This window comes from Crocodylus siamensis, chromosome 4 (assembly GCF_052110815.1).
Source record: "Crocodylus siamensis isolate JL-2025a chromosome 4, ASM5211081v1, whole genome shotgun sequence".
In the NCBI taxonomy this organism is placed as follows: Eukaryota; Metazoa; Chordata; order Crocodylia; family Crocodylidae; genus Crocodylus; species Crocodylus siamensis.
The window spans coordinates 216,055,944-216,082,294 of NC_143398.1; the positions used below are offsets into that span (position 1 = coordinate 216,055,944).

Sequence of the window (26,351 nt, forward strand, 5' to 3'; positions counted from 1 at the left end):
CTGCAAAGTCAGAAAGAAACAAGATGATGTCAATAAAAGTTGTTACGTATCTGTACAATAAGGCCTGACTGACTCAGCACCCAAGCTCATATCTGAAATTTGAGACAGAGTAATTGTGTGGTCAAAAGCTATTTTTCAAAACCTGTCTCAGCCAACTGGAGATCAGTCAATAGTTTATGAACTATTGCCCGCTTCATAGAATATAAATGGAAATGATTTCCTGCTATATGACCTTGTCTAAACTAACCAGCTCTAGAGTTATCATCCAAGAGTATAAAAAAAAGAGACAAAATGATGTTAAGAGATATATGAAGTAGATGTAAAATTACTTTTCATGAGATAGAAGTGACCACATCACTCCCTAGTGATACACAATAGTTTCTCAGTGAATAATGAGGGCACCCATAATCAACTGTACAGAGAAGTCAAAATCCCTTTGTTTATTGCATTTATAGAGCACTTGCTTCTGACCGCACCAGCAACCTTGTAGGTTCTGGACAGTCATCAGCACAAAAATTACCAGAGATAGAATGGTTGATTTTGCAAATGATCATGTGCCCCTCTCAGCTTGCAATGAAGTCAGGGTTGCTGAGACTCTCATAAGACTGCTCCTTCCCAAGCCACTTGGTACAAGAAAAACCAACAAAAACACAACATTTGGCCTATTACCCACATATTTATTATACCAATACATTATTTAAAAGGGTAATGGCACATTCCACCTATTATAAATGGGAGACTGTAAACCCCGATCCTGCATATTGCACTGTAGAGAAATCCCCTACATACTCTGAAGTGCTGCATCTTTGCAAGACTACAGTCTTATCAACCTACAAAGGCAGCTGGCAGAGTAAGCAAGCAGGTAGCTGGTCTTCATTTTATTCATTCCTGTTAAAAGAGCAAATAAATATCCCAATAGCTTTAAATGTTCATATACAGAAAGCACAGCATGATGGGCAAAGACATAATGGATTTTCCCTCAACCATATATATTATCATATCTACAGTATGGAACAATGTACATATTAACTAATGACCTACCATTAAGTTCACATAAAATACACACATATAAATTACAACAAAATTACATGCTTCAATGGAGTCTTTCCTCTAAAAGCCATGACACGCTGGGGAATACTAAGATGTTTGTGGCATAATGTGCAAATAATGTCATTTCGCTCAAGAATAATCTTAAATCTTTTCAGTAACATGGGATCTATAGAATTAATCCCCTTTCGCTTCTTGTTAAGAAAGACAAAAATCATCCTTTGGTGATACGAACATTTTAAAAAAAAATAAAAGCATAGAATTCACTAGAATATTCATCATTTCCAACCTTAAACTCACAGCGTACAAATAGATGAATCCAGCAAGTCAGAGAGCAAAGCCAATTTAATCTGTGGCTCCCCTGAGGTAAATGTAGTTCACAGTCCTGCCCCCACCCCAACCTCAGCCATAATCCCTGGTTCCTGGAGGTAAAAAAGCACTGAAGTGAGGAAAATTCTGCAGCAGGATATAATGATCCAAAATGACAGGGACAATAATGACAATGAATTTCATGTCTCCCAGTCATGAGCTGGGGATGCTTGACTGGGCTGACTTATACAATTAAATTGTTACAGGTACAGCAGGAGATGCAGTTATCATCTGCATGCTTTTGGGAACGATGCCTCCAGCAAAAGAAGTGCTATGGAATGCACAGTCCCTTTTGTTATGAACAAACTATTACTCCCGTAGGTATGCTTATATAGTTGTACCCTTTGACAGAGGAAAAACTAGGTTAAAGACACAAGTCATTTTAAGATATTGATTTCATCCATTTTGAAAATAAAAATTCTTTGATGGATGAAATACCAGATGATGCAGAGGATTTTGTGCTGAAAGCCACAATGAGTAAATATCTAACCTACAGATTCTGGTAATTTAAGAAACCATCACAATTCTCAACAAAGGCTTAGGCTTCCTGTCCCTTCCCCACTAATGCTTACACAACACAGTATTAAAAAAAAAAAATTCCCTCTTAAAAAAATAAGTTTCTTGGTTTTTTTGGTTTCAGCAGCAAAGTGAACACATTTCATTTCATTTCCTTCATATTCCACTAGGGGCATCCCAGCATACCTTCAACAATCCTCCTCACAGCTGGCAACATTTTTTAAGGCTTCTCTTACACCTTTTCATATAGATCACTCAAAACACATTCTGCATGTTCTAGCTGCTTTCAATTATCTATAATTTTTCCTTGCCTTACTTGTACTTCCTGTGGAGTTGTTCATTAGAACCTGTGCCTGTACTCTTCAATTTTCAAGTCAAAACTTCTACAATACATGTGTAATAATGGACTTCATCGGTCCAAAATCCTTTCAGTAACAAATTGTCAAACAGTTTTCATTTTTAGGGAAGAGAATCATTTGTAATAGGTATTTAAAGTTATACAATTGTCTATGTCTCCATTTGACCAATGCCCCAATTAAAGACTTTCATATTCTCAAAAGCATATGCTCAAAATATCAATTTGTCAAATATGAATTATAAAGCTGTGCCATTTCATAATTCACCACATATTCAAATAATAGGAAAAGTAGCCATAGGAGCCTAGAAGAAAACAAAGAGCATTTATTCCATTTTTGACAGCATAATGAACACTCTCCTTTTTGCACTAAATTTCTTATTTTTTTCCCCCCTCCTCATATATCAAGAAGGATTTCTCATAGGGTTAACAGTAAACAAGGAAAGCTGAGCCCTTGGCCAAAGATTCTACCTTTTTTCTACTTCTTTTTCAGCAACTTTTTTTTGTAAAAAAAATTAGAATTTTACTGTACTTTGGGGGAAATAGCCACAAAAATTATGACAGAAATGGAGAATTATGAAATAAGCAACACTTAGTCAGGATGCAACCAAAAAAGGAAACTTACAAAATTAGATGAATTTTACTAAATCTGATATATTTGGATGTGTCAAAAATTTATAGTATGGGTAAAAGCAAAAAGAGAAAAGGTCTAATTTTTGTCTCTGGGCAATAAAAATATAGAAATATTCCAGTAAGAAACAAGAATTAACATGACTATACCATTTAAACATTCATAACTCACTCAAGGACCCATAAAAATGTTTCTCTAGATTTCAAAATTCATCTTTGAAGGGAAAATATGTAAAATACAGAGAAACTTGTAACACAAAGATATGAAATAAAGCACCTTAAAAGAACTCTGACACTTGGATCTAGTCAGCACAGAAAAGCTTTTATTAATAAAAAATAAAATTGTAATACTCTGGATGGCTAGATTTTAGCTTTAGATGTTTAATATTTTTCTACCTCATATCATAATGTATTACATACAATTTAAATGGAGATTAATTCTTCCATTAAAATGCTTTAAAATAATTCTCTCTATGATCTTGAGATGTCAGCCTTAGCTTCTCCATAGTGCCTCTTTTCCAATTTTCCTTAAGCTACATAAATGAAACTGACAGATCACTGCTCAGATAGCAGCCACATTCTTCCCCCAAAATGTTGCCTTTTTGCTATTCGGGAGTATCCGAATACCAATAAATGCTAAATGAAGTCTGACATGTACCCCTAAGAAACAAACTTGTAAGTTGTGGCTTCAAAGGAAACCTTGAATAAATAGGACACATTGTGTACACCCAGGCTAACATCCAACATATGCTTTAGTTTCCTGATGCTGAGACAGAGCAAGAATAGCCCCTGGTAAAGTCTGTGATTTGCTTTTGCTGGTACTTCCAACATTTATAATGTACCATCTATTTTTTGCCTGTATAAACAATTTTAAAATGTAATTAAGAGGACTAGAGCAACAACATTTCAGAATGGGACACATTCATGAATAATGGATTGTTTGACAAGTCCCTAGTTTGATAAGCAGTTACTGAAAAAGGAAAAGAATTCTGGTCCCTCTATACCTAAGAGACGCAAAAAAGAGTAAACTGGATAAATGGTGTTTTATCAAGAGGGAAAATAACCTACATAGTGAGTCATGTTAACACTGCTCTCTTTGGTGCTCTGGATTAACATGCCAAGCCTGGGGGAAACTTCTGGTAAGCACTACTCAGTACAACCAGTAGGTGCTACTAAGGGCGCAAACAGAGAGGGGAAAAAAGAAAACACCAATAAAGCAAATGTGAAACTTTAAGTTTTAAATGAGATCAACATTATCTAAAGCTAAATTCTTTAAAGGTGCCCATTTTTCTCTGTAAGTCATGTGCCATTATTCTGCTGCTTTAGTAAAAAAGTTATATAAAATTGAAGAGTCCAATGTGTCTGTTCATCCCCTTTCTTGCTTCTTGAAATAAATAGTAATGATAAAAATTCCTTTCATCAAAAAGTTAGTGTAGAGAGGAATATTAATTGATCAATGTAAACCAACCGCTGTTAAAATACCTTTGTCCTGACTACACTGTGGCAAAACCATTGACTCCTGACTGGACAGGATTTCATCTTGGAGTTTTGAAACTTGTTAGCCTAAACAATAAAGTTAGCAAGTACATTTTAATGACTTTATTCTAGTCTAAGCATAGCCTCAAAGGACTCAGGAGTGCATCATGAGCTTTCTCTCTCCTTGAAAATGCAGTTCTCAGATCATCTGATTTCTCCACACTGGAGAGAGAGTTAGAAGGTCGAGTAAGGTGCCACCAGTATGCTGATGACGGCCAGCACTACCTTTCTTTCTCGTATGACCTGAGCCCCTCAGTATCTGTCCTCTCCCAGTGCTTGGTTGCAGGTGGGGACTGAAAGTGGGATAACCAATTGAACCTTAATCCAAACAAGACTGGTGGGCAGTCTGCATTACCTAGGAGGATTTTAACACCCATCATGGGGTTCAGCCTCCTGTGTTAACCAGGTTTACAGCCTTCAGGTGCTCCTGGATCCTCTGCTACCCGCTGGATCTCCAGGTGGGAGTAGTGGCTAGGAGAGTCCCTTTCACCAGTTCTATATCACCACTTAAACAAGAGCTGTGACCCTTTCTTTTAGATTTGTATCTGGGCACCATCATCCTTTGAAACCTCAAGACTAGAATACTGCAATGCACTCTATCACAGTTTGGAACTCACAGAAGGTGCAGAATGCCTTTCGATTGGGGTGGTTCTCTAGAAGCACGTACTCCAGTGCTCCAAAGTCTGCACTTGCTTCCAATAGCTTTCTGGGTATAATTCAAGGAGATGGTTTTGATCTGTAAGGCCCAAAATGGTTTGGGTCATATGTACCTAAAGGACTGCTTTTTCCCTTATGCCCCATCATGATCCTTAAGGTCAGTCAAAAATAGCTACCTCCTGGTAAGTGCCATCAATGTGCTAAGTCTGCTGGCAAAGACACATGGGAGGCTTCTCAGCTTTGGAACTCCCTCCTTCTTGAGACCCACGAAGGCCAAGCCTGGGCTTCTTATCTGAGCTGGTGGTTAGCAGGCAAACCTAAACTGGGATACTCTTGGGAAACAGGCAGTTACTCTATAAGCTATTTACACACTTTCCTACTTTTTATAAGGTGCTTTGTTTCTCCTGTTTTGTTCCCTTGCTCACTAGTTTTATACATTATTTCACTGTCTTCTGTAAGTGGACCTGGGCCTTTGTTTGTGAGGACAGCATATAAAAATTGAATAAATAAAAATTTAATCTAATTTCTCACTACTGTAGTAACAGGGCATTGATGGTGCCATTGCACCTCCTAGCAACATAGGACTGAAAGCATTTTGAGTTAGAGTCCAATCCAATGCATTTGTAGGCTATAAGTAACCAAAGTAATACCTCAAATCACTTCAGGCTCTCAGCCACTATTACAAAGAACAATACCTGAAACCCAAGAATACTTTATAACATGCCACGGATAAGAGGCAATACAAAAACCACTGAGTTCCTAGTGCCACCAAGAGCATCAGCACACCTCAGTCAATGGCTAACACACCAATGCCTTAAAGGAAAGGGACCCTCTCCCAGGAGCCAGTAGCATTCATGAGGGTAAAATATTTCGTCCTGGCCTCACCAAAGCTGCTGCTGCTTCTTGTGTCCTTGTCATAAACCAGATGTTTTTACCAAACCATGCACAAGCAATGGCTCTTTCCATCGCAGCAGCACGGTCCTCCTTTGTAGAGGTCTCACTAAGGAGTTAGCAAACGAACAAGCGATCCATGGCCTGCCTTTCACTGCATTCACATGTACTTGTGTCATTAGAGTAGTCGCATTTGATCATGTTTGGTTTTGATCTTTCACTTTGCTTGCACAGGTGGTTCAGGCACTGCCATATTGACCATTATGTGTCAGCCCCTCTGGGAAGGCCTTCCTCGGGTTCCAGGTCGATTTCAGGGCATCTAGTTGTGCATAATCTTTCCTTCCATAATGTCAGTCATGTCCTGTTGGCCATCATGTCCAAGGGTGTAATACTGGTTACAAAACTCTTTTGCACTTTCAGCCACTGAGTTACTTCTGTGTGACCACAGAGTAGATGCCTGGGGTCTTCCATCTTGTTGTGACCTTTATTTTTGGTTCACTACCTTTCTTCTGATATCAGGCGGTACAAATGACAGTGTGTAAGTATAAGCTATCCTTTGGTATTGGCTTTAGCCATCCTGTTATTTTGTGACAGCTGTTGTTTAGAACTGGATCTGGTTTCTTGGCATGTACTGATCATTCCTAGACTGGACACGCATGCTCTGCAATTGAGTAACACAAGACAATAGCAGTGGTCTGTAATCAGCTGGGTTTGCTCCCCACTTCTGAAGTATGTTGTTGTGGGTGCTGACTTTTCCTTTAGTCTTCTCCACATATGCTTTGAAGGTAAGTGTTCAGTCCAATGTAACCCCCAAGTACAGAGGGTCAGAGGGATTCCATCCCTAGTGATGTTTAATTTCCTTTTGACTTTTGTATGGAGTAGGTGAAAGGCTGTGACCTGCATCTTGATTAAGTTGGCACAAAGCTGGTTCTTATTATGGTAATCCGAGAGACTGCAAGTGTCAATCTGTTCTTGACAGTGGCAAAGTCCTTCTCTTGTGACATGATGCATATATCATCAGCATATACAGTATAACCTCATAAATTTGGATATCAAAAATCCAGAATCATCGAAAAACTGGCACTTTTTAAAACTACACTCCATCAAGGAGTAGCGGTGGCTAGTCCCAGATCAGCAGAGGGGGAAGCTTGCAAACAGCAGTTGTTGCCACCATCCACCACTGTGCGCCGCTGCTCCGCGTGCAGCCACTGCTCTGGGACCAGCCACCACTACTCCCTCCCCCTGGGACTGGCCGCTGCTCCAGTTTAAAAAATCTGGAATGTTCACACTTCCAGCAGGTGCTCGATCCCAAGCATGCAGGATTCATATGGTTATACTGTATAACGTTCCTCATATTGCTCTGTATGGGTTGAGCATTGGTATAAATGTTAAAGAGGATCGGTGCTAGCACACTGCCCTGTGGGAGGCAGTTTCTCATTACCTCCAGTAGCATTATTTCTTGCACAGTTCTACATAAAAACATCTACTTTCCGAAACAGATTGGATGAGCTGCACTAAGTGGTAGTTGTGCATCATATCATAGACTTTGTAGGCCTGTTAGCGGTATATAACACAGCCACTGAAACCTGCTTGTCAAACACGGGACCCATTATCATCCCTTTCTTGAATCCATCCTCTATATGATGATTATGTTTAGTATTTGGCTAGTGCAGGACTTGTCTGGTCTGAATCTGTCTTGTTTTGGTGTTAGATGTTTCTCAATATAAGGTGAAAGGCAATGAAAAATAAGACATCCATAAAACTTAAAAAGAAGGCACAGGAGTGACACTGACCTGAAGTTCCCTGGGCCAGAGGCATCTATCCCCAGCTTTAACAGAGCTATGACATGGGCTTATCACCAAAATTTAGGTATTTTAAAGGTTGATGAGCAAGTTTTAAAAAAGCATAATACCCATTACTTGCTCACAGGACCAAAGTGCTCAATCTGCTCCATGTATATATTGTCAAGTCCAGCTGCTCTGCTATTCTTCAAGTGACTTATTCCAGCATTGAGTTCATCCACTGCAGCTGGAGTGTTAAAATGATTTTCCTCCAGATCACTCTGTCATCTAATCCATATTTCAGGCTGTTTGCAGCTTTATCATTGTGCAGAAGCTGATGAGCCACCTGGTTGGCTGTGATGTTGTGGTACTGCTGTACTTTCTTTGGGCGATTACTCAGCTCGTGAGTGGTTAAATGAGAACTCCATTCAACTCTCCTTTTATATACCTTGCACTAGTGGGTGTTGAGACATAAAGGCCAGGTACAGACATTATATTTTACCAGTATAAGTGATCAGAAACTAGTATATACCTGTAACAGAGCAGAAGGTTGGCACACAAAACTGATCTATACCTGTAGCAGAAGTTTGGCACACACAGACTCGTTTAAAAATGCCAGAACCCAGTTTAAGATTTGTCCTCCCACACCAAAGGGCAAATGTGCATTCTGTTCACTACTGATCTAAACTATGCTGCTTAAAAACTGCATAACTTGTATAAATTCTGCCTTGGGCTTTCTGAATATCTGTAGCTACCCAAGGAAGGATCAGCTTAAGGGGAATGAACTAAACTCACAGAAGTTTTTTAAGCCAAGAGATGCTGTGTTAAGTTTCTAATAACTTTTACATCAGCTCTTACTACAGATCAGGATTGTTCAACTCCTTTGGCTCAGTGGGCCAGGTCTAGTCCACAAGACTTCTCAAAGGGTCTGACAACTTGCTTCTAATTGCAATGTGACATCAACTTATCAGCACAGCTGCCAGAATTACTGCTTTGATGTTGGTCTGGGAACCAGGGAGTGAACACCACTGTTGACTGCCCCCCTCCATTTTTCTCTATCATCCACTTGTGTGACCAAAGTTCCCAAATTAAGTAATGAGCAAGGAAGGTGGGGAGGTAAGCATTCACTCCCTAGACTCCAGAGCTGCACAGGCTTCAATTTTATCCCACATACAGACCATGGGTCACCACCTGCTGTAAGTCAACCAAGGAAACTTTCAGAAACATATTTTCCAAAATATTACTTCAATTGTAAGCCTTGGGGGTTTTATAGATAAAGATATGTATACACACACATTCTTTAAAAAAAATACTCCTTAAAAAAGGAAAAAAAACATAGATGGTAAGGTCTTTTTTAGCCCACATAAAATGGATAAGTTTCTTTTTAATGTTGGTTGGACTGAGGCCTTTAACGAAGCCCTTGAAAGAACTTCTGTGATGATGCTTACTATCAAAAATCAAGAATATTTAATACAGATGTATTTGCTTTCAGCCATATAAAAATATACTAATCACTGGAAAGACAGATTTTTTTTTTTTTAATGGTATTGAAAATATGCTTATATTTTAGGCAGACATACACTGGTGGGTGAGCTTTAGTTATTGACTGGAAGGGACTTAGGCCTTATTCCTCCCATGAGGTATACACAGGACACTGTTGACAGACCAGCATGAGGCTTTGCTCAATGCCCAAAGAATGAAGTGGCTTAAACTGTGCCACCTAAACAGATGGAGTCCCATTGAGGAATTGTGGCTCCAAGTCTCTCTATTCCTTCTACTCTTCTAGGATAGAAAGTGTAATTTACTATTATATCCCTTAGTCATCCTTTTCTCTCCACTTGCCACTCAGTTCTCAAACAGGAGAGTGTAACTGGCCTAAACTTCCCTGATTCTGGTCAGCTGTCTCAGAAACAAGTAGGCTTGATACAAGCAACTAAAGAGCAGAATTTGTACTAAAATATAATAACCTCAAGTATAAGCAGAAATTTGACTAATGGAAGTTGATGTTAAAGAAAATGGCATACACTTTTGTTTCAGGGCCATACTATCCTATTGAGCTTTTTGCAGAGATGATTTTAAATTTTGTTTGCATGTCAAAACACCTGACGGTAAACATCTAATAATAAAACAACAGAATGACATATATTAATTGATTTGCAAGCTTCAAAAGATTTCTGACTAGAATGCTATACAACTTCCTTATACTAAGTATCGTTTTCAGAACTCACTTGCCAAAGTCCATAATAAATATTGCCTCAATATTTTCTAGGTGATTAAGTACCTAGGCAATATATAGCTTCCAATGGTCCTTTTGAGATATACATTCACTAGCTCTGCTAGAGCTTAATACCAGAATGTGAAGAAGAGAAACAAAAATTAATTTCTCTCCTTTTAACAGATTCACATTTCTCCTGATTGTGAGACTGTAGATATTTGCTACTTCATCCTCCTCAAGGGGAACATCTAATTTACATGCTTGCTAATTTTTCCCACTGTGTACTTCCCAAAGTCACCTTCCTGTATGCAATGCATTCCAACTGGGTTAAAAAGTGTCTCCTTATTTTTCCCCTTTGAATATCTGTGCAAATAAGTTTTTATTAAATTCTGATGAAATTTATTCTAACAAGGAAGAGAAACCTGTTTTCTAGTCAAATATTGGGAGGAAGAAATTTCAGGATGGTAGATTTAAGAGCTAAGAAACTACATTTCCAGCTTTTAAATCAATCAATCAATCAACTAAAAGCATAATTTTCAAGGCAAATAAGTGTTTATAGTATTTCTTCTTAGCAGGATGCCTCCATGTCTAAAAGGGATGTGTGGCTTTTACATAACTGTTCCACATATGGTTGGTCAGGCTGCCATGCTGGCCATGAAAGTCACAGGAAATCTTTTATGTAAAAGTACCCTTACTTCCAATAGGAAAAAAAAGATACAAAATGGTCCAAATGTATATCATCACATAACAAAATCTATAAAGGCACATCATTATGGGTCTCATACAAGCAAGTAAAGTCAGTCAAGACTGTCCTTTAGTACGCTGACACAACAGGATACACTAAGTGGACACCCTCCTGGATCCAGATGTTACACTTCAACTCGAACCTTGAACTTCCATGTTGCATTTGATTGTGTATTCAGCATTTTTGTTTTTAATTTGAACATTTTTAAGTAATTACCTATCAATCTAGATACATTCAAACAGCTAGGGATGGTTTGAAGACACTCCCAAAAGGATTTTCAGAGTGGTAGAAGTTTCAACAAAACTCAAGGCACCCTTGGATTAACGAAACAAACTAATATTTTGAAACATACCTAATTTAAATTTCCAAGAAAAAAGTCTTGAGTTTCTAGGAGGATGTACTTGTTCATTTCACTTCAGAGCTCCTTATTTAACTTCAAATGAAAAAAAAAAAGGCTTGTGTTAAGGAGCCTTTACTTGCAAGTTTTGCTGTGGCATCTGCATTCCTCAGATGGCTATCATATGATGGCCAAGAGGCCTGACTAATGCTGCTATGGGATAGCTATATGAACACATGGCAGAGAAAGTTATCTCTGGCATCACAAGCTCCTTAGCTCATGTGGTGATAGACAGAGAACAATGCAGAAAATTTCTAAAGCTCCATGTGTATTGGAGAGCTCATGAAGACCTGTTTCTATGAACATATAGTTTAGTATGTTATAGCTAAATGCATTTGGAATTATATCTTTCTTACTGTAAAATGTTTTCTCTTCTAAAAGAGTAATTAGTTTCCAATGCAATGACCAGCAATAATGCATCAGGAAAGGATACATGCAACATCCTCACTTGGTGAGTTTCTATCAGTATCAGCAGCTAAACCTCCAAAGCAGCTGAAGTTATCTGGACTCTGACTTGCAAACTGAACCCCTATCCTTCAAGGTTAGTTTAATCAAATGGGGAATTTTTAGACTCCTGTACACTGAAATAGTCAGTAGCCCAAAGATCACATGGGGATGTTGAATGTCAAGAGCATATGTTCTAGCCTGGCAGAGGTGGTTTCTGCAACCTACGTGGAGTACATTTGTTCATCTTATCTAGGATTGTCTTACATGGTAGGCACTTTTGGTTTCCTGGCTATTTGTGGATTCCAAGGTAAATAATGTCACTCATTTGCCTTAAATAATATGTTGGTAATAAATATGTTGGGCTTCCAGTTTTATCCAGTAAAGTATCAGACAATTTTATTTAGATTCATACCTCACTATAATTATTTTGGCCATTAAGATCTTATGCCTAGATGACTACATGGAGCAATCCCTGTGGTTGGAACCAAACTACTACAATTCAGGTATAATACAGCTATCTCCATGCCCTAAAAAGAGATTCTTTGTAAATGTTCTTCCTGAACAGTGCAACTTACAGCAATGGCTAATCAATAATATCGGGTATGGCTTGTCCTTGAGGCTTTTGTGAGAATACAGGGAAGGGAAGATGTATGCAAATGGACTGGAGTCTAGCTACCCCAAATGTTATTTACATTCAAAGTAAGATAGCTACAGGGTTTTTCTTCTTTCCCAGGCCTTGCCAGGGACAGGGGGCAGGGTATCATATCTTGTGTAATAGCAGTAAGAGGTCATGTACACACACACACACATTGTTCTAAACTATACAACTCTGACTCACATGGATGAGAACATATGCATGAAGCTAATCCTACCAAATCAACATCAATGAGACAAGTCACATCTAAAAAACTTACCAGTATAAATAATGTAGGCCTTTCCATTTTAGAAATCAGACAAGTCACTAAATACTTTACATGCCATAAGCAGCGAACACTTAATGAAATAAAAACCCACAAACTGTTCTGGTAATCATTTGAATGTTAAATCTATTCCAAGTGTAAATGATCAATATCCACAACATTTAGACGTTTAAGCACTTTTGCTCATTCTTTTAAGAACACAGTAAGTATTTATATAAAACACCTACATACAACCTATATTGATGTACATTTGAACTTTCAATTGCAAAATTTCATTTTTTTAAAGTATCACAGATGTGCAGAAATCTTAATTTTCTCCATCTGTAACTCAGTCACTGATTTTGTTTAAGTGTTTTGTACATGAATATACTCCACAGGACAGTTTTGGGTAGATTAAATCTGTATCAAGCTTCAGCCCAGAGGCGATTTTCTTATGGATTTATAACCCTTTAAAATAGAGGTTTCCAATGGAAACTATCCAAGCCTGATAGCTGCTTGTGTTATTTAATTGTATTTGCAATGAGAGTTCTGTCTATAGAGTGAACAACTGAAATGAGAGAGGATGGTAGGAGCCATAAAAGAAAGTGATCAATGAACTGAACCAAACCAAACCCAAACATAAGAACCACAAACAGGAACTTAAACCATGAGTTTTGAATTATTCTTTTAGAAATGTAAATGCCATAGTTAGCTATTTAAGATAATTAACATAACAATGTCCCCTCGATGTGCACTACTTTACGAAGAGTGGTCAAGCTGAGATCACAGATTTTTGCTAAGGATATTCTAAAGAAAGGATCTGACCCTTTGATTACTTCTGAATAACTAGGTCTTGTTGAAACAGTGTTCAGATGCCTGCCTTAATATTCAGGATATTAACCAGTTAGGAAACATTTCTATTATGAAGGTTCTTTCAGGGGAGTGTGATACTTATGGAAAAAACAACAGAAGCACCATGGATACTATGTGCTTAGAGACTGTTTTACATCAATCCAGCACAGAAGGAGCTGTTCTAGTGTGACAGAATTATACGTGCCTGTAGAAGTCACCAAGACTCCCCATAGAGAGTCACCAGAGCATGAAAAATACTTTCACGTATGTTGCTGCATCTACTAGCTTCAGCTGACAGTGCAGAACAAGTTCTCTCATCTATACACAGCAAATGTATTAAGGAGGCCAGTATCAAACCAGCTAAACACATAAGCCAAGTGAACCAGGTTTAGTCACACAATTAAATTTAGCCAACAGAAATTATGCAGGATAGAAGGTAGATCCTTTAAGTCACATTCCTTAGTATGAAATTATTTGGGGAGGTTTTTTGTTTTGTTTTTTGTTTGTTTGTTTTTTGGGTTGGTTGTTGTTTTTTGTTTTGTTTTTTTGCACACATGAAAACATATATTACTACTTAGAACTAGTTAGAAACTGAGTAAGAACATCAAGAACCATACAAAATTGTGTTTAAAAATCATTACAAGAAACATACCATCATAGTAGACAATAGCTCCTACAAGCCTATCTTTCTGTAACATTGGAAAAAGTTCCAAAGCTCTTGATTTGCTGAGGACATAGCTGCTTTTCAGACACTGACTTCCTGCTACGAGGTCATAGAGTTTTATTCCCACCCAGTAATATGGTAACTGCCACCACCTGCAGAAAATAAGAGAAGATTCCATTCAGAAAAAAATTAAAATCATTAAAAGTTTTATTTAAAATAGATTTCTGCATACAATTAACATGTTCCATTGAATTTCTTCTTATTCTACATAAATACATGATGTTTACAATCTAAAAACAAACTCAAGAATTCCTAGAGAAAAAAGGGAAAAGATTTTAATGCTTGCAGAAGCATGGCTGGGAAATGCATTCCAAACATGCCTATAACTATTAGGGGTATGCAAAGTGGGATCTGGATTCGGCCCATTTCAGGGGAAAGTGATTCAATTTGCTGATTTGGATCACTGTCTTGATTTGTGTCAGCTGAATCCGAATCTGAAGATTCAATTCTGATTCAGAGAATCAGCGATTCGGCCACAGACACAGCTTTATATGTTTTTTCTACATACCTCAGGGTACCAGGTGTGGCTCATGAATGCTGAGATGGAGGAGCAGATGAAGAGTCCCACATCCTTGGTGGCAGACCTGGAAGTGGACCAGAAGTACTTCCGGTTTATTTCCAGGCCCACTGCCAAGTGCATGGGGGACCGCGGGTGCCCCCCCCAGTCTCAGGAGGCACCAGTCACTGAGCCAGGGGCCAGGGGAGTCCTCCACATGCTCTGCAGAGGACCCAGAAATGGACTGGAAGTGCTTCTGGTCCACTTCTGGGTCTGCCGCTGAGCGTGCTGGGCACCCCTCACGCTCCTGTGGGATGCTGTATCTGCCCCACCATCTCAGCATTCACGAGCCACCTCAAAAACAAAAACATATAAAGCTGCGTCTATGTCTGAATCATCAAATCTCTCTGAAGTGAATCAGAGGCTTCCGATTTGATTCAGAGAGTTTAAATGGGTTTCCTGATTCAATTTGGATTACAAGATTCGGCCACCAAATTGGGCCGAATCGCCTCCAAATCAAATCAGTGACCGAAGTGTCACACAGCCCTAACAATTATAGCCATGTCAGTATATAACATCATTATATATGATTTACCTCATTTTAATGATACCCCATAATGATTTCTCTCAAATTTGAATCTGTATTAGCTACAGAATCAAAACTTCAGCATTACTAAAAAAAACCAAACAAACTAAAAAAGGTCTTGCATGAAAAGAATGCTCGTTGCTAGAAATGAACAGCTTACAGGGTGTTTTTACACATACGGGGGGGCGGGGGCTTTAATTAGAACAGTTCTGAGAGCTGCTCTAATGAAAGCACCTGCAATGTTTGTGCTCTGACATGCTGTAATGACAGTGCATCAGAGCAGCGCCCCCACACATCGCAGGCACCCCAAAAGCTTTGTTATAATAACAGAACATATAAGTTAGTTCAAATTAAGGATCTGGAACTACACTCCTTGATCAAACAATGTTCTTATTGTCATCAATGGAAGTCTGGCAGAGTGAATGGTAAGGAAATCCCTCAGACTCTTGCAGACATTTAAAAAAAAATAAAACCCAAAAAACCCAGCACTTTAAACTCTGCATACTCCCGTGCCAAGCCCAGACTATGGCCTGAAGAGGCAGCACATTAGTTGGACCCAGCTCGCCCAATGCCTGTATAGATCGGGTGATTTAGTGGGGTTTTTTGGTGCTTTTATCTAATAGCTGATTGACTCTAATTGCTGCTTCTTCCAGTAAAGTCTGGGGAGGGTTGTTTGCTTTTTTTTAATGACTGCAAGCAGCCTTAGTTTCTCTAAAACAATGGTTTTCAATCTGTGGTCTGCAGACCCCTGGGACTCCACAGACTGTCTAGGGGTCCACAAAAGATGACTATGACAATTAATTAAAAGTATGCAAATACTCACACTTACAATTCAAAGGAGTCCGCACCTCCATTTGAAATTTCCAAAAGGGTCCGTATCTACATTCAAAATTTTTTAGGGTTCCACAAATGAAAAAAAAGGTTGAAAAACACTGCTCTAAAAGTTGCTTGCTGACCACAAGGCAAAGAAAAATGCATACTTGGCCATTCATCCAACATCTTTATCTTCACTGATTTTCTTGTATCTTTTTCCAATCTTTTTTTCACTCAGTCCTTGCCAGTGTTGCTCTTCCTTTCACTTTTATGCTTTCCTATTCCTAGCTTTTCTTTTCCTTTTTTTTCCAAACCCACCCAGCCCTGCAGGGGCCTACACACATGCTTAATTTTATTCAACCTGACAACTTTTTCCACTGTGAATAGAGAACCAGTAAGTACAAGCATACTTCAGGCCTTAGCTATTTTAGAATAGGGACTGAATAAGTATTCTATACACCTTCAACGTGATTTCAAGAAAAGGAGTCCAAGTATGGGAATCAATGCAGAGGGCGTTAGAGTTCCTTGACTTCAGGTTCCTGACCTTAAACCCTCCTATGCTAATATGATCAGAAATGTTGGAATGGACATGTCTGTGAGACAGTCTAGGCAGAGGCTGGATCAAGTATACCAAGATGGCTCTTGACAGATCTTTCTCTAAGCTGTTCTTTAAAAACTCCAGTGACAGATAAAATCTTGAGTAACCTATTTCTGTGCATATATTTTTAATTTTAAGGATATGTTTTCCTATGACCTAACCCAAGAGTGTCAAACGTACAGCCTGCCAGCTGGATGCATCTCATAGAACCATTCCATTCTGCCTGCCAGTAGTTTGGTGGGCTACAGGAAGTTGGGGGTACTTTCTGCCTTCCTCCAGCCTTCTCTTTTCTTAACTGAAGAACCCCAATTCATTCAACCCTTCCTTACAGGTATTCTAAGACTCTTCTTCTTGCTTCTACCACTTGCCTTCATCTTTATTAAAGTGTGCTGCCTCAATTGCACTAGGTAAAGAGAAATAATTATCCCTTGTGTTGAGTTATCCTCATTCTGGGATATCTTTTATTTTATTCTTTTTAATTTATTTTTGAACAAGATCACAATGTTGACTCATTAGAATTGTGACCCACTATAATCCTTTTGTCTAAAATTGCTGCCTTAGCAAATAATCTCCCATTTATACATTAGATTTCTCCTTCCTATTTTTACTGAATTTTGTCTTGCTAGTTTCAGATTTTCTCTTCTGCCTCAGGATCATTTTGAATCCTAATCCCATTCTCCCGAGTACCTGAAACCTCACAATTTTGTATAATCCAAAAAAATTATAAATACACTCTCTACTCCATCATCTAAATTAATGAAATAGTAAATAAAACCAACCCCAAAACAGACTCATCAGACCCTACTTGAAAGTGAACTATAATTACCTCTTCCTCATTTTCCCAGATAGCATCTACCACATGGGCTACTTGCAGATGTTAAAAACCAAACCAAAAAAAAACCCACCATGCTTTACTGGAAGTAGCAGTGCATTACTTCAACCCAGCTCTGTAGCATCTGTACAGACTGGGCACTTCAGCGGGCTTTTTGGCACTTTTAACTGAAGCTGAGTCAATCATCTATTAGATAAAACAGCCCAAAAAAGCCCCACTAAAGTGCCCAGTCTATACAGACATTGGGTGAGCCAGGTCCAACTAACATGCTGCCTCTACTGGACACACTGGGCTGGGCACAGGAGTGCACAGAGTTTAAAGTAAAGCACAGCTTTATTTCAGTCAATGACTTAAAATATATCACATCAACTTACCTAACAGGCCAGTTATCCAGTCAAGAAAACTGGGCTCATTTAACATAACAAGTTCTCACCAATTTCACACTGATTATTTTAATTACTTCCCTGTGTTCTAGAGACTAATGAATAGATTGATCAATCAATCATTGGTCAATTCAACTGACTTATCAAATCAATTGATTTATTGATCAATAATTGATCAGTCTTCCTGAGTTGTCTAAATAAGGCTGAGCTGTCTGGGTCTTCCCTTTCCCCACTTTTAAAGAGATAGGTCCTCTGTTTGCCCTTTTCCAGTTCCCCAGGATTTCCCTCATCAGTGTAAGTTTTCAAAACAGCCCCTGGCAAGGATCTTTGAGAGCTCTTGGCTCTCTGATGAAGTGCCTGATGATTGGAAGAGGGCCAATGTCATGCCTATCTTCAAGAAAGGGAGGAAAGTAGATCCAGAAAGCTACAGGCCCATCAGCCTGACCTATATCCTGGGGAAGGTCTTGGAAAAGATTATCAAGGAGGCCATCCTTAACAGATTAACTGAAGGCAACATTCTGAGGGATACCCAGCATGGGTTTGTTGTGGGTAGGTCTTGCTTGACCAACCTCATTTCCTTTCCTTTTATGACCAGGTGACGTATCACCTGGATAAGGGGGAAGAGATCAGTGTTGTATACCTCGACTTTAAAAAAAAGCCTTCGATCTGGTATCCCACGATCACCTCTTGGCTAAACTGCCTAACTGTGGCCTTGACGTCACCATGGTCCACTGGCTGGGGACCTGGCTCCATGGTAGGACCCAGAGGGTGGTGGTTGACGGGAACAAATCGTCTTGGTGCCCTGTGACCAGTGGGGTCCCATAAGGCTCTGTCCTAGGGCCCATACTGTTTAACATCTGCATCAATGATGTGGATATTGGTGTCAGAAGTGGACTGGTCAAGTTTGCCGATGACACCAAACTCTGGAAGAAAGCATCCAGGGGTGGGAGGGTGATCCAGGCGGATCTGGACAGACTCATGAAATGGGCAGACAAGAACCCGATGGTGTTCAATGCCGAAAAATGCAAGGTTCTCCACCATAGGAGGAAAAACCTGCACCATGCATATAGTGGTTAGTACTACAAATGAAAGGGACTTGGGGGTCATGGTTCACTACAAGATGAACATGAGCTTTCAGTGTGATGCTGCAGCTAGTAAAGCGAGCAAAATGCTGGCTTGCATCCATAGAAGCTTCTCAAGCAGATCCTGGGACGTCATTCGCGTGCTGTACTTGGCCTTGGTGAGCTCCCAGCTGGAGTACTGTGTCCAGTTTTGGGTTCCACAATTCAAAAAGGATGTGGAGAAGCTTGAGAGGGTGCAGAGGAGAGCCACGTGCATGATCAGAGGTCAGGAAAACAGACCTTATGATGAGAGGCTGAGAGCCATGGGGCTCTTTAGCCTGGAAAAGTGCAGGCTCAGGGGTGACCTGGTAGCCACCTATAAGTTTATCAGGGGTGTTCATCAAGATCTGGAGGAACGTCTGTTCACCAGAGCCCCGCAAGGGATGACAAGATCAAACGGTCACAAACTCCACTGTGACCGGTTCAGGCTAGACATAAGAAAGAACTTCTTCAGTGTCCGAGCCCCTATGGTTTGGAATAGACTGCTGCCAGAGGCGGTTCAAGCACCCACTTCGAACGCCTTCAAGACACATTTGGATGCTTATCTTGCTGGGATCCTATGATCCCTGCTGAAATCCTGCCCCTGGGGCAGGGGGCTGGACTCAATGATCCTCTGCGGTCCCTTCCAGCCCAAATATCTATGAAATCTATGAAAAATAAATTGTTAACGATTCAGAGATTGCTTCAGCTAGTTCCTTAAGAACTCTAAAGTAAATTTCATTAGGCCCTGATGACTTAAATACATCAAACTTATCTAAAATATGCTTCAGCCTGTTATTTCCCTCTTCTGGCCTGCTCTCCTTGTCAAAATTAATTGTGTTCAGTATCTGGTCACAATTTACCTCTTTTACAATGACTGAATTAAGGGTAGCACTGAATACTTCAGCCTTCGCTGCATTATCCATTGTTTGTTCTTCTTTCCCTATTAATGGATCTATAACTTCCCCATCTTCCTCTTGCTTCCAATTCTTTAAAAAAAACCTTTTCTTGTCATCTTTTGTGCCTGTGATAGTTGTACCTCATTTTGCATCTTAGCCTTTTTTTTTTTTATTTGATTTCTGCATGCTTGTGATGAAGCATGAATTTAAGGGAACAGAATATGCCATTGTTTTCACAAGAACTGTAGGTCCTTTAAAATCTCCGATGCAGCCATGCTATGCTTCCTGTCTATGCAGGTGGCCTGCCTAGCTTAATGAGTAGGGAGCATCTTCCTTTACTCTGGCTCTGGCCATTGCACAAAAGCTCAAAAGGTTGCGGATAGCTTTGCAGAGTGTAAAAGTGAAGGTCACTAACCTCTTCCTTTCCCCTCCAACCCTACATGCGTGTGTATGCGTGCCTATGCGCACACACACGATTTAGAAGGGAGTGCTCCTCTTTACAAATTGATTTAATTTCAAAATATTATGCAATATTTTATGAATCAAGCTTCACCTTAGAATGCATTTTTATTGCCTAGAAGGTACTTGAGTCTGAGAAGGACACAAGAACATTAACTGGTGGTACTATACAAAAACATCACACATCCGCAACCCAACAACAGAATTCTCACTTAAGAGACAAGGCTTCTGACAGTTTAAAAGCATAGTAAGAAAAAGGAAAAAGCATTGTTTTTGTCAAAAAAAGCTCTAAGAAACTGCAATAGAAAGAAAATTGAGGGACTTACTTGTAAACAGGAAGCATTATAGGTAAAGGAGAGGACAGATGAGGAGCGATCTCAAGCAAATTGGCACGCTCATGAAGTGCCTCTTTTACCATCTTGTACTAAAAAAAAAACCATAAAACTAATAATTCAGGATTTTTACCTTAACAAATGCAAGGTGATAAAACAACTCTGCTAGTTATAATGTGCATAAACAGGAGCCTTTTGCTGTGGTAGTTTGTTATACACTCTCTACCACTTTTTCAATATCGCAATGACATTATTTAAGCATTTGTTTTAGAACTTACCAAATAAGAAAATCAAAATCTTTAACTTTCAGGTACAGTGCAAGTTCCACCAGCAAGTTTACTTATTGCCACTGCATATGAGTTAACCTGCTAGCTTTAAGTAGCATTCAAATGGTATGAAACGATTCCTACCTTTGAAAATATCTAAGTAATTGCTTCTTATCAGATCCATACAATTATATTCTCTATCGTTCACTGGGAGCAGCAAACACATTAAGCAACAGAGTGAAATGTTTATTAACATAAAGCAGTGATATATGGAGCTGAATAGGGGTTATTCAGTAAAATGTAAACCTACTGTACAGTATTCAACCATGTTTGAGTATTTTTAGCAAGCTTTCAGGGAAAAATTTCACAGGAAGAGGCAAGCTTTCGGGCTTTCACAAACGTTCAGTTTTGCCTCACTTTTCATCTCAGTGTATAGGTTAAAAATATATAACCATTCATTTCCCAATGTCACCTTCATAACAAATCCATTCCTATCAACAGGATAAAAAAAGAAATCCTTTGTACACTGAAATCATTCAGCCCCTCTTCTTTCCCCATACACTACACGACATACAAGTTACTGCATTCCCAAACGCCTGTAAATATAACCCAAACAAGAAAAAGCAGTGCATGTTTCCCCACTCTACAAGAATTAACTGAGGAAACCATTTTGTATGCACAGTGCCTCTTTTATGGAACAAAAGAAAGTATTAGAAACGTAGAATGGGAATACATATTTAATTGGGAGGAAGAAAAAATAAAAAGTCTACTAGCAATTTTTGCTTAACAACCAGCACAAACAATTACCTGCTCAAAATCCAACTTCATGATGGCCTTCTGAAGATATCTCACTCCACCATGGATCAATTTAGTGCTCCTGCTGCTGGTCCCCGATGAGAAATCATCTCTTTCTACAAGGGCTGTTTTTAGTCCTGTGTAACCAGAAAACCAAATTAACTTCTTAAATTACACAATTTGTATGTAATTCATTAAAGACACTTCTCTAGGGTAGAGGCAATCACAAGAAAAATTACTCTGAACATGGATAAATTTGTATTCAAAGTGCAGCACGCTGTCTACATTGTAATGAAAAGATTCTACCCTCTTCCTAGGGGAGAAGTCAAAGCACAACTTAAACAGAAGCACATTAAAATCTGGACATATCACAACAGAAAGGCATTATAGTACATTACAGAGGCTATATTCTTATGAGTTAATTAAAGTTTGTAGTCATTGTAGGACCACATAATGTCTTATTAATAATACTAAACTCAATAGAAGTAAATCTCTCCAACTGCAACATTCACAAATTAATCATCACAATACTCTAACAAGGTAGGCAACTGTTATTGCTTTGATCTTATAGGTGGAACAATTAAATAAGAAAGGTACCCAAAGCCAAAGGAGCAACCAGTCACAACCAAGATTACAAGATTTAAGGATTTTAGTACAGACTTTAAAAATTTAAGTCTATTCCCAAAGCAAATCAGGAGACTTTCCACTGAAAATACTGAGTTTTTGGTTTGAGGAAGCTATGGACGATCCTCCATGCCCAAAGGGAGATAATCCCAACAAGGGTCAAAGGGAGCAGGAGGGCACATAAACCCCCATGGCTCACTAAGAGCATCCGGGAATGTCTCCTTGCTAAAAGGGAGGCATATACCCAATGGAGAGATGGGGTCATCACCAAGAAGGACTATGTTACAGTCGCCCGAGGATGTAGGGGGGCAGTCAGGAGGGCCAAGGCAGAGTTGGAGATAGGACTAGCTTCCCGGATTAAGGACAATAAGAAGTCCTTCTTCAAATACAGGGGGTAAAAAGAGGGTCCCGGGTAATGTGGGGCCCCTGCAGGACACGATGGGCAACTTAGTCATCACGCCAGATGACAAAGCTAACATATTTAACGATTTCTTTGCCTCTGTCTTCCTAAGTAGGGACCAGTTCAGCCACCTCCCTGCTGGGCCCCCCTCGGGCCCCGAGAGAGACACGCCTGGGCCAGGGGTTAGCGAGCAGTTAGTTAGGGTACTTCTGGAGAGGCTGGACGTGTTCAAGTCCGCTGGTCCGGACCATCTTCACCCTAGGGTTCTACAGGAACTGGCCGAGGTCATTGCGGGACCCCTGGTGCGGCTCTATGAGCACTCGTGGTGCTCTGGCGAGGTGCCGGAGGACTGGAAGAGGGCCAATGTGGTCCCTATCTTCAAAAAGGGAAAAAAAGAGGACCCGGGAAATTACAGGCCAGTTAGTCTTACCTCAATCCCGGGTAAGCTCTTTGAAAAAATTATCCTGGCACACATCCAGGAGGGTCTTGCGGGGGAATGCATGCTTAGGGGCAACCAACATGGGTTCATCAGTGGCAGGTCCTGTCAGACCAACCTGGTGGCCTTTTACGATCAGGTCACCAAATCATTAGACGCAGGGGTTGCTGTGGATGTAGTCTTTTTGGACTTCCGGAAGGCTTTCGACACTGTCTCTCACCCTGTCCTCATCAAAAAGCTGGGAGACTGTGGTGTCGATGCCCACACGGTCAAATGGGTCGCCAGCTGGTTGGAGGGCCGCACCCAGAGGGTGGTAGTGGATGGGTTCTTCTCGACCTGGAAGGATGTGGGCAGTGGGGTTCCGCAGGGCTCGGTCCTCGGGCCCGCACTGTTCAACATCTTCATCAGTGACTTGGATGACGGGGTAGAAAGCACCCTGTTCAAGTTTGCTGATGACACTAAGATGTGGGGGGATGTGGGTGCACTAGAAGGGAGCAATAGGCTACAAGCTGACCTTGACAGGTTGCAACGGTGGGCGGATGAGAATAGGATGGGGTTTAACACTGATAAGTGCAAGGTGTTGCACATGGGGAGGAAGAACCGGCACCACACTTACAGGTTGGGGAACTCCCCTCTTGCCAGCACGGAGACGGAAAAGGATCTTGGAGTCGTCATTGACTCCACGATGAACATGGGCCGGCAGTGTGGGGAGGCAGTCAAGAAGGCCAACCGTACCCTGTCATGCATCCACAGATGCATCTCGAGCAGGTCCAGGGAGGTGATCCTCCCCCTCTATGCGGCACTGGTCAGGCCGCAGCTGGAGTACTGCGTCCAGTTCTGGGCGCCACACTTCAAGAGGGACGTGGACAATATGGAAAGAGTTCAGAGGAGGGCCACTCGTATGATCAGGGGTCAGCAGGGCAGGCCTTATGAGGAGAGGCTACGGGACCTGAACCTGTTTAGCCTCCACAAGAGAAGGTTAAGGGGGGACCTTGTGGCCTGCTACAAACTGGTCAGGGGGGATCAGCAGGTATTGGGGGAGTCCCTGTTCCCCCGTGCGCTGCCAGGAGTGACCAGGAATAACGGTCACAAACTGGCGGAGGGTAAGTTTAGATTAGATATTAGGAGGCGCTACTTCACAGTCAGGGCGGCCAGGGCCTGGAACCAGCTTCCAGGGGAAGTGGTGCAGGCTCCTAGCCTGGGGATTTTTAAAAGGAAGTTAGATGAGCACCTTGCCGGGGTCATCTGACCCCGGTGCTCTTTCCTGCTAAGGCAGGGGGTCGGACTAGATGATCTATCTAGGTCCCTTCCGACTCTAGCTACTATGAAACTATGAAACTATGAAAGACAAGAGTAGGAAACTTTAATGAGGTTTTAGTCTCACTTAGCCTAACTCTTAGGCTAGGGACAGACATTCAAAAAGGCTGAGCCTGAACTGAATTCAGTCGATGGAGGTTAGTCTAACCTGACTAGGCTGAACCAATCTGTAATCGTACAGACATCCTCCTTGGACTGAGGAAATGCCAGCACATGCCTACAGTGGTTCAGTCTAGAAGCTGGGGGGAGAAGGGTGTTAGCACAGCCTCCCCTTCCATTCCACAATGCTGACTGGGGGGGGGGCAGGAGGAGGAGGAGGGAATGGGCAGGCCCTGGCAGGACACTCTTATTAGGAGGGGTTCCCGCCCACCCTTTCCGCTCCTGACCAGCCCAGCAGGGAGTTGGTAACAGCATTTATCAGCCCATCAACAAAACAAGTCTCTCTCATTAGTTGAGGCTCTTTTTAAACTATTTTTTCCAAGGAAGGAACGGAGCTACTTGTTGATTCACTCCAAAAAGCCCTAAGCGGACACTGTCCTGTCTGCCCTACACAGACACATCTCAGAATTAGCTAGCATACCACATGCTGGCTACAGACTGTGCTATGGGAGAGGGGAGGAATCCCTGGTTGAGCAATGAGTGGGGTAGGGTGAGGGATGGGGCAGCCAGGCAGATGCTACTGTGCCTGCCAACAGGGCTGGAGCTCCAGCTAGGGAGCAGAGGAGAGGGGCCAGCCCAGCTCTCTTGAGCAGAGCGCCCCACCCAGGGCTGCAATCTGGGATGCCGGGGGACTCGGGTTTAAACTTAAACCAGGAAGTGGTCTGGGACAAACATTGCATAACTGATTTGGGTCAAACCGGTTTAAGTTTGATACTGCATTCAACCAGGTTTATCTCAAACTGGGTTCAGCCGTTTTCAAACTGGTTTTCGTGTACTGAATGTCTGTTCTGTTACAGGTTTAAACTAGTTTCTGATCACTTAAACCAGTTTGTGTGTAATGTCTGTCCCTACCCTGAGTATAAAGTTAAGAATGAATGTTTAGTATTGAAATTGTTGCTGGTTCAGGACCAACACACAGTACTTTTGGTATGTGATCTCATGCAATTTGTCTTAATCCAAACATTCTATTCTGGGTTCAGAACTGCTGTTAAATCATAGACTAACTCCACCCCAGCTTTTTTTGCTAATTAAAGAACAGCTGCAATACCCAGGTTCCAAAAGCCAAATTTAATCAAGTGATGTCTCAGCTATCTTCTCTCTTTCAACAATATATTTAATTATTACATCAGCATCATAATAACAGTAGTTATACTTTTATTGTTGCTACTGGTATTAGTAGTAATAATAGGAATGCTATTACTATTGTAAGTACTGTTGTTAATAAATAATAAAGGATGGAAAACAGAGGACTCTTGCATTAACTGACGTACTAATTTTGCATGGGCCACATCAAGTGGATTAATTTTTCACATTAAAATTTGAGTCCATCATGGTTACTGAGGATGCAATTCAAATCTACGCTGCAGTTTTAACCTAGTGCTTTGTATTCAGCTTTCTATGCTGAGAAAGAATAATTGTTCTCTCTCCTTTATAGAAGCCTTCCTAATATTTAAAAAAAAATGGCTACCTTGTCACCCTTTAGTCCTCTTTTTGCCAAACTAAGCATGCCTAGGTCTCTCAATCTTTGTTCATACAGCTTGCTTTTGAACCCCTTTATTATCTTTGCCACTTGCCTCTGGACCCTCTCCAGTTTTTCCACGTTCTTCCTAAAATGCAGATCCCAGAATAATCCAGCTAAGGCCTAAACAGCTCTGAGTAGAATAGTACAGGGGTGCTCAAACTCCAGCCCACATGACTGTGTCATCTAGCCCACAGAGCTCCCCACAGGTCTGAAAATTTTGCAAAAGGGGAAAACTGATATCGCTCCCTTCCTACCAAATCTCAAACCAGGCCC

The 26,351-nt window shown here is 40.6% G+C and overlaps 1 protein-coding gene across 6 annotated transcripts in view; it reads right to left on the minus strand.

Moving 5' to 3' along the window:
- Window positions 1-26,351, minus strand: part of GPD2 (glycerol-3-phosphate dehydrogenase 2) — a 288,808-nt gene that overhangs the window by 210,658 nt on the left and 51,799 nt on the right. For all 6 annotated transcript variants that reach the window (XR_016442086.1, XR_016442088.1, XR_016442087.1 and 3 more), the window contains 3 exons: window positions 21,633-21,757; window positions 20,554-20,651; window positions 13,990-14,153 (listed from right to left, as the gene is read on the minus strand). Coding sequence is in view for 3 of the 6 variants with exons in the window: in XM_090045692.1 (XP_089901818.1) it covers window positions 13,990-14,153; window positions 20,554-20,651; window positions 21,633-21,757 (387 nt within the window). In the remaining 3 variants the exon portion in view is untranslated. The remainder of the gene's footprint in view (window positions 1-13,989; window positions 14,154-20,553; window positions 20,652-21,632; window positions 21,758-26,351) is intronic.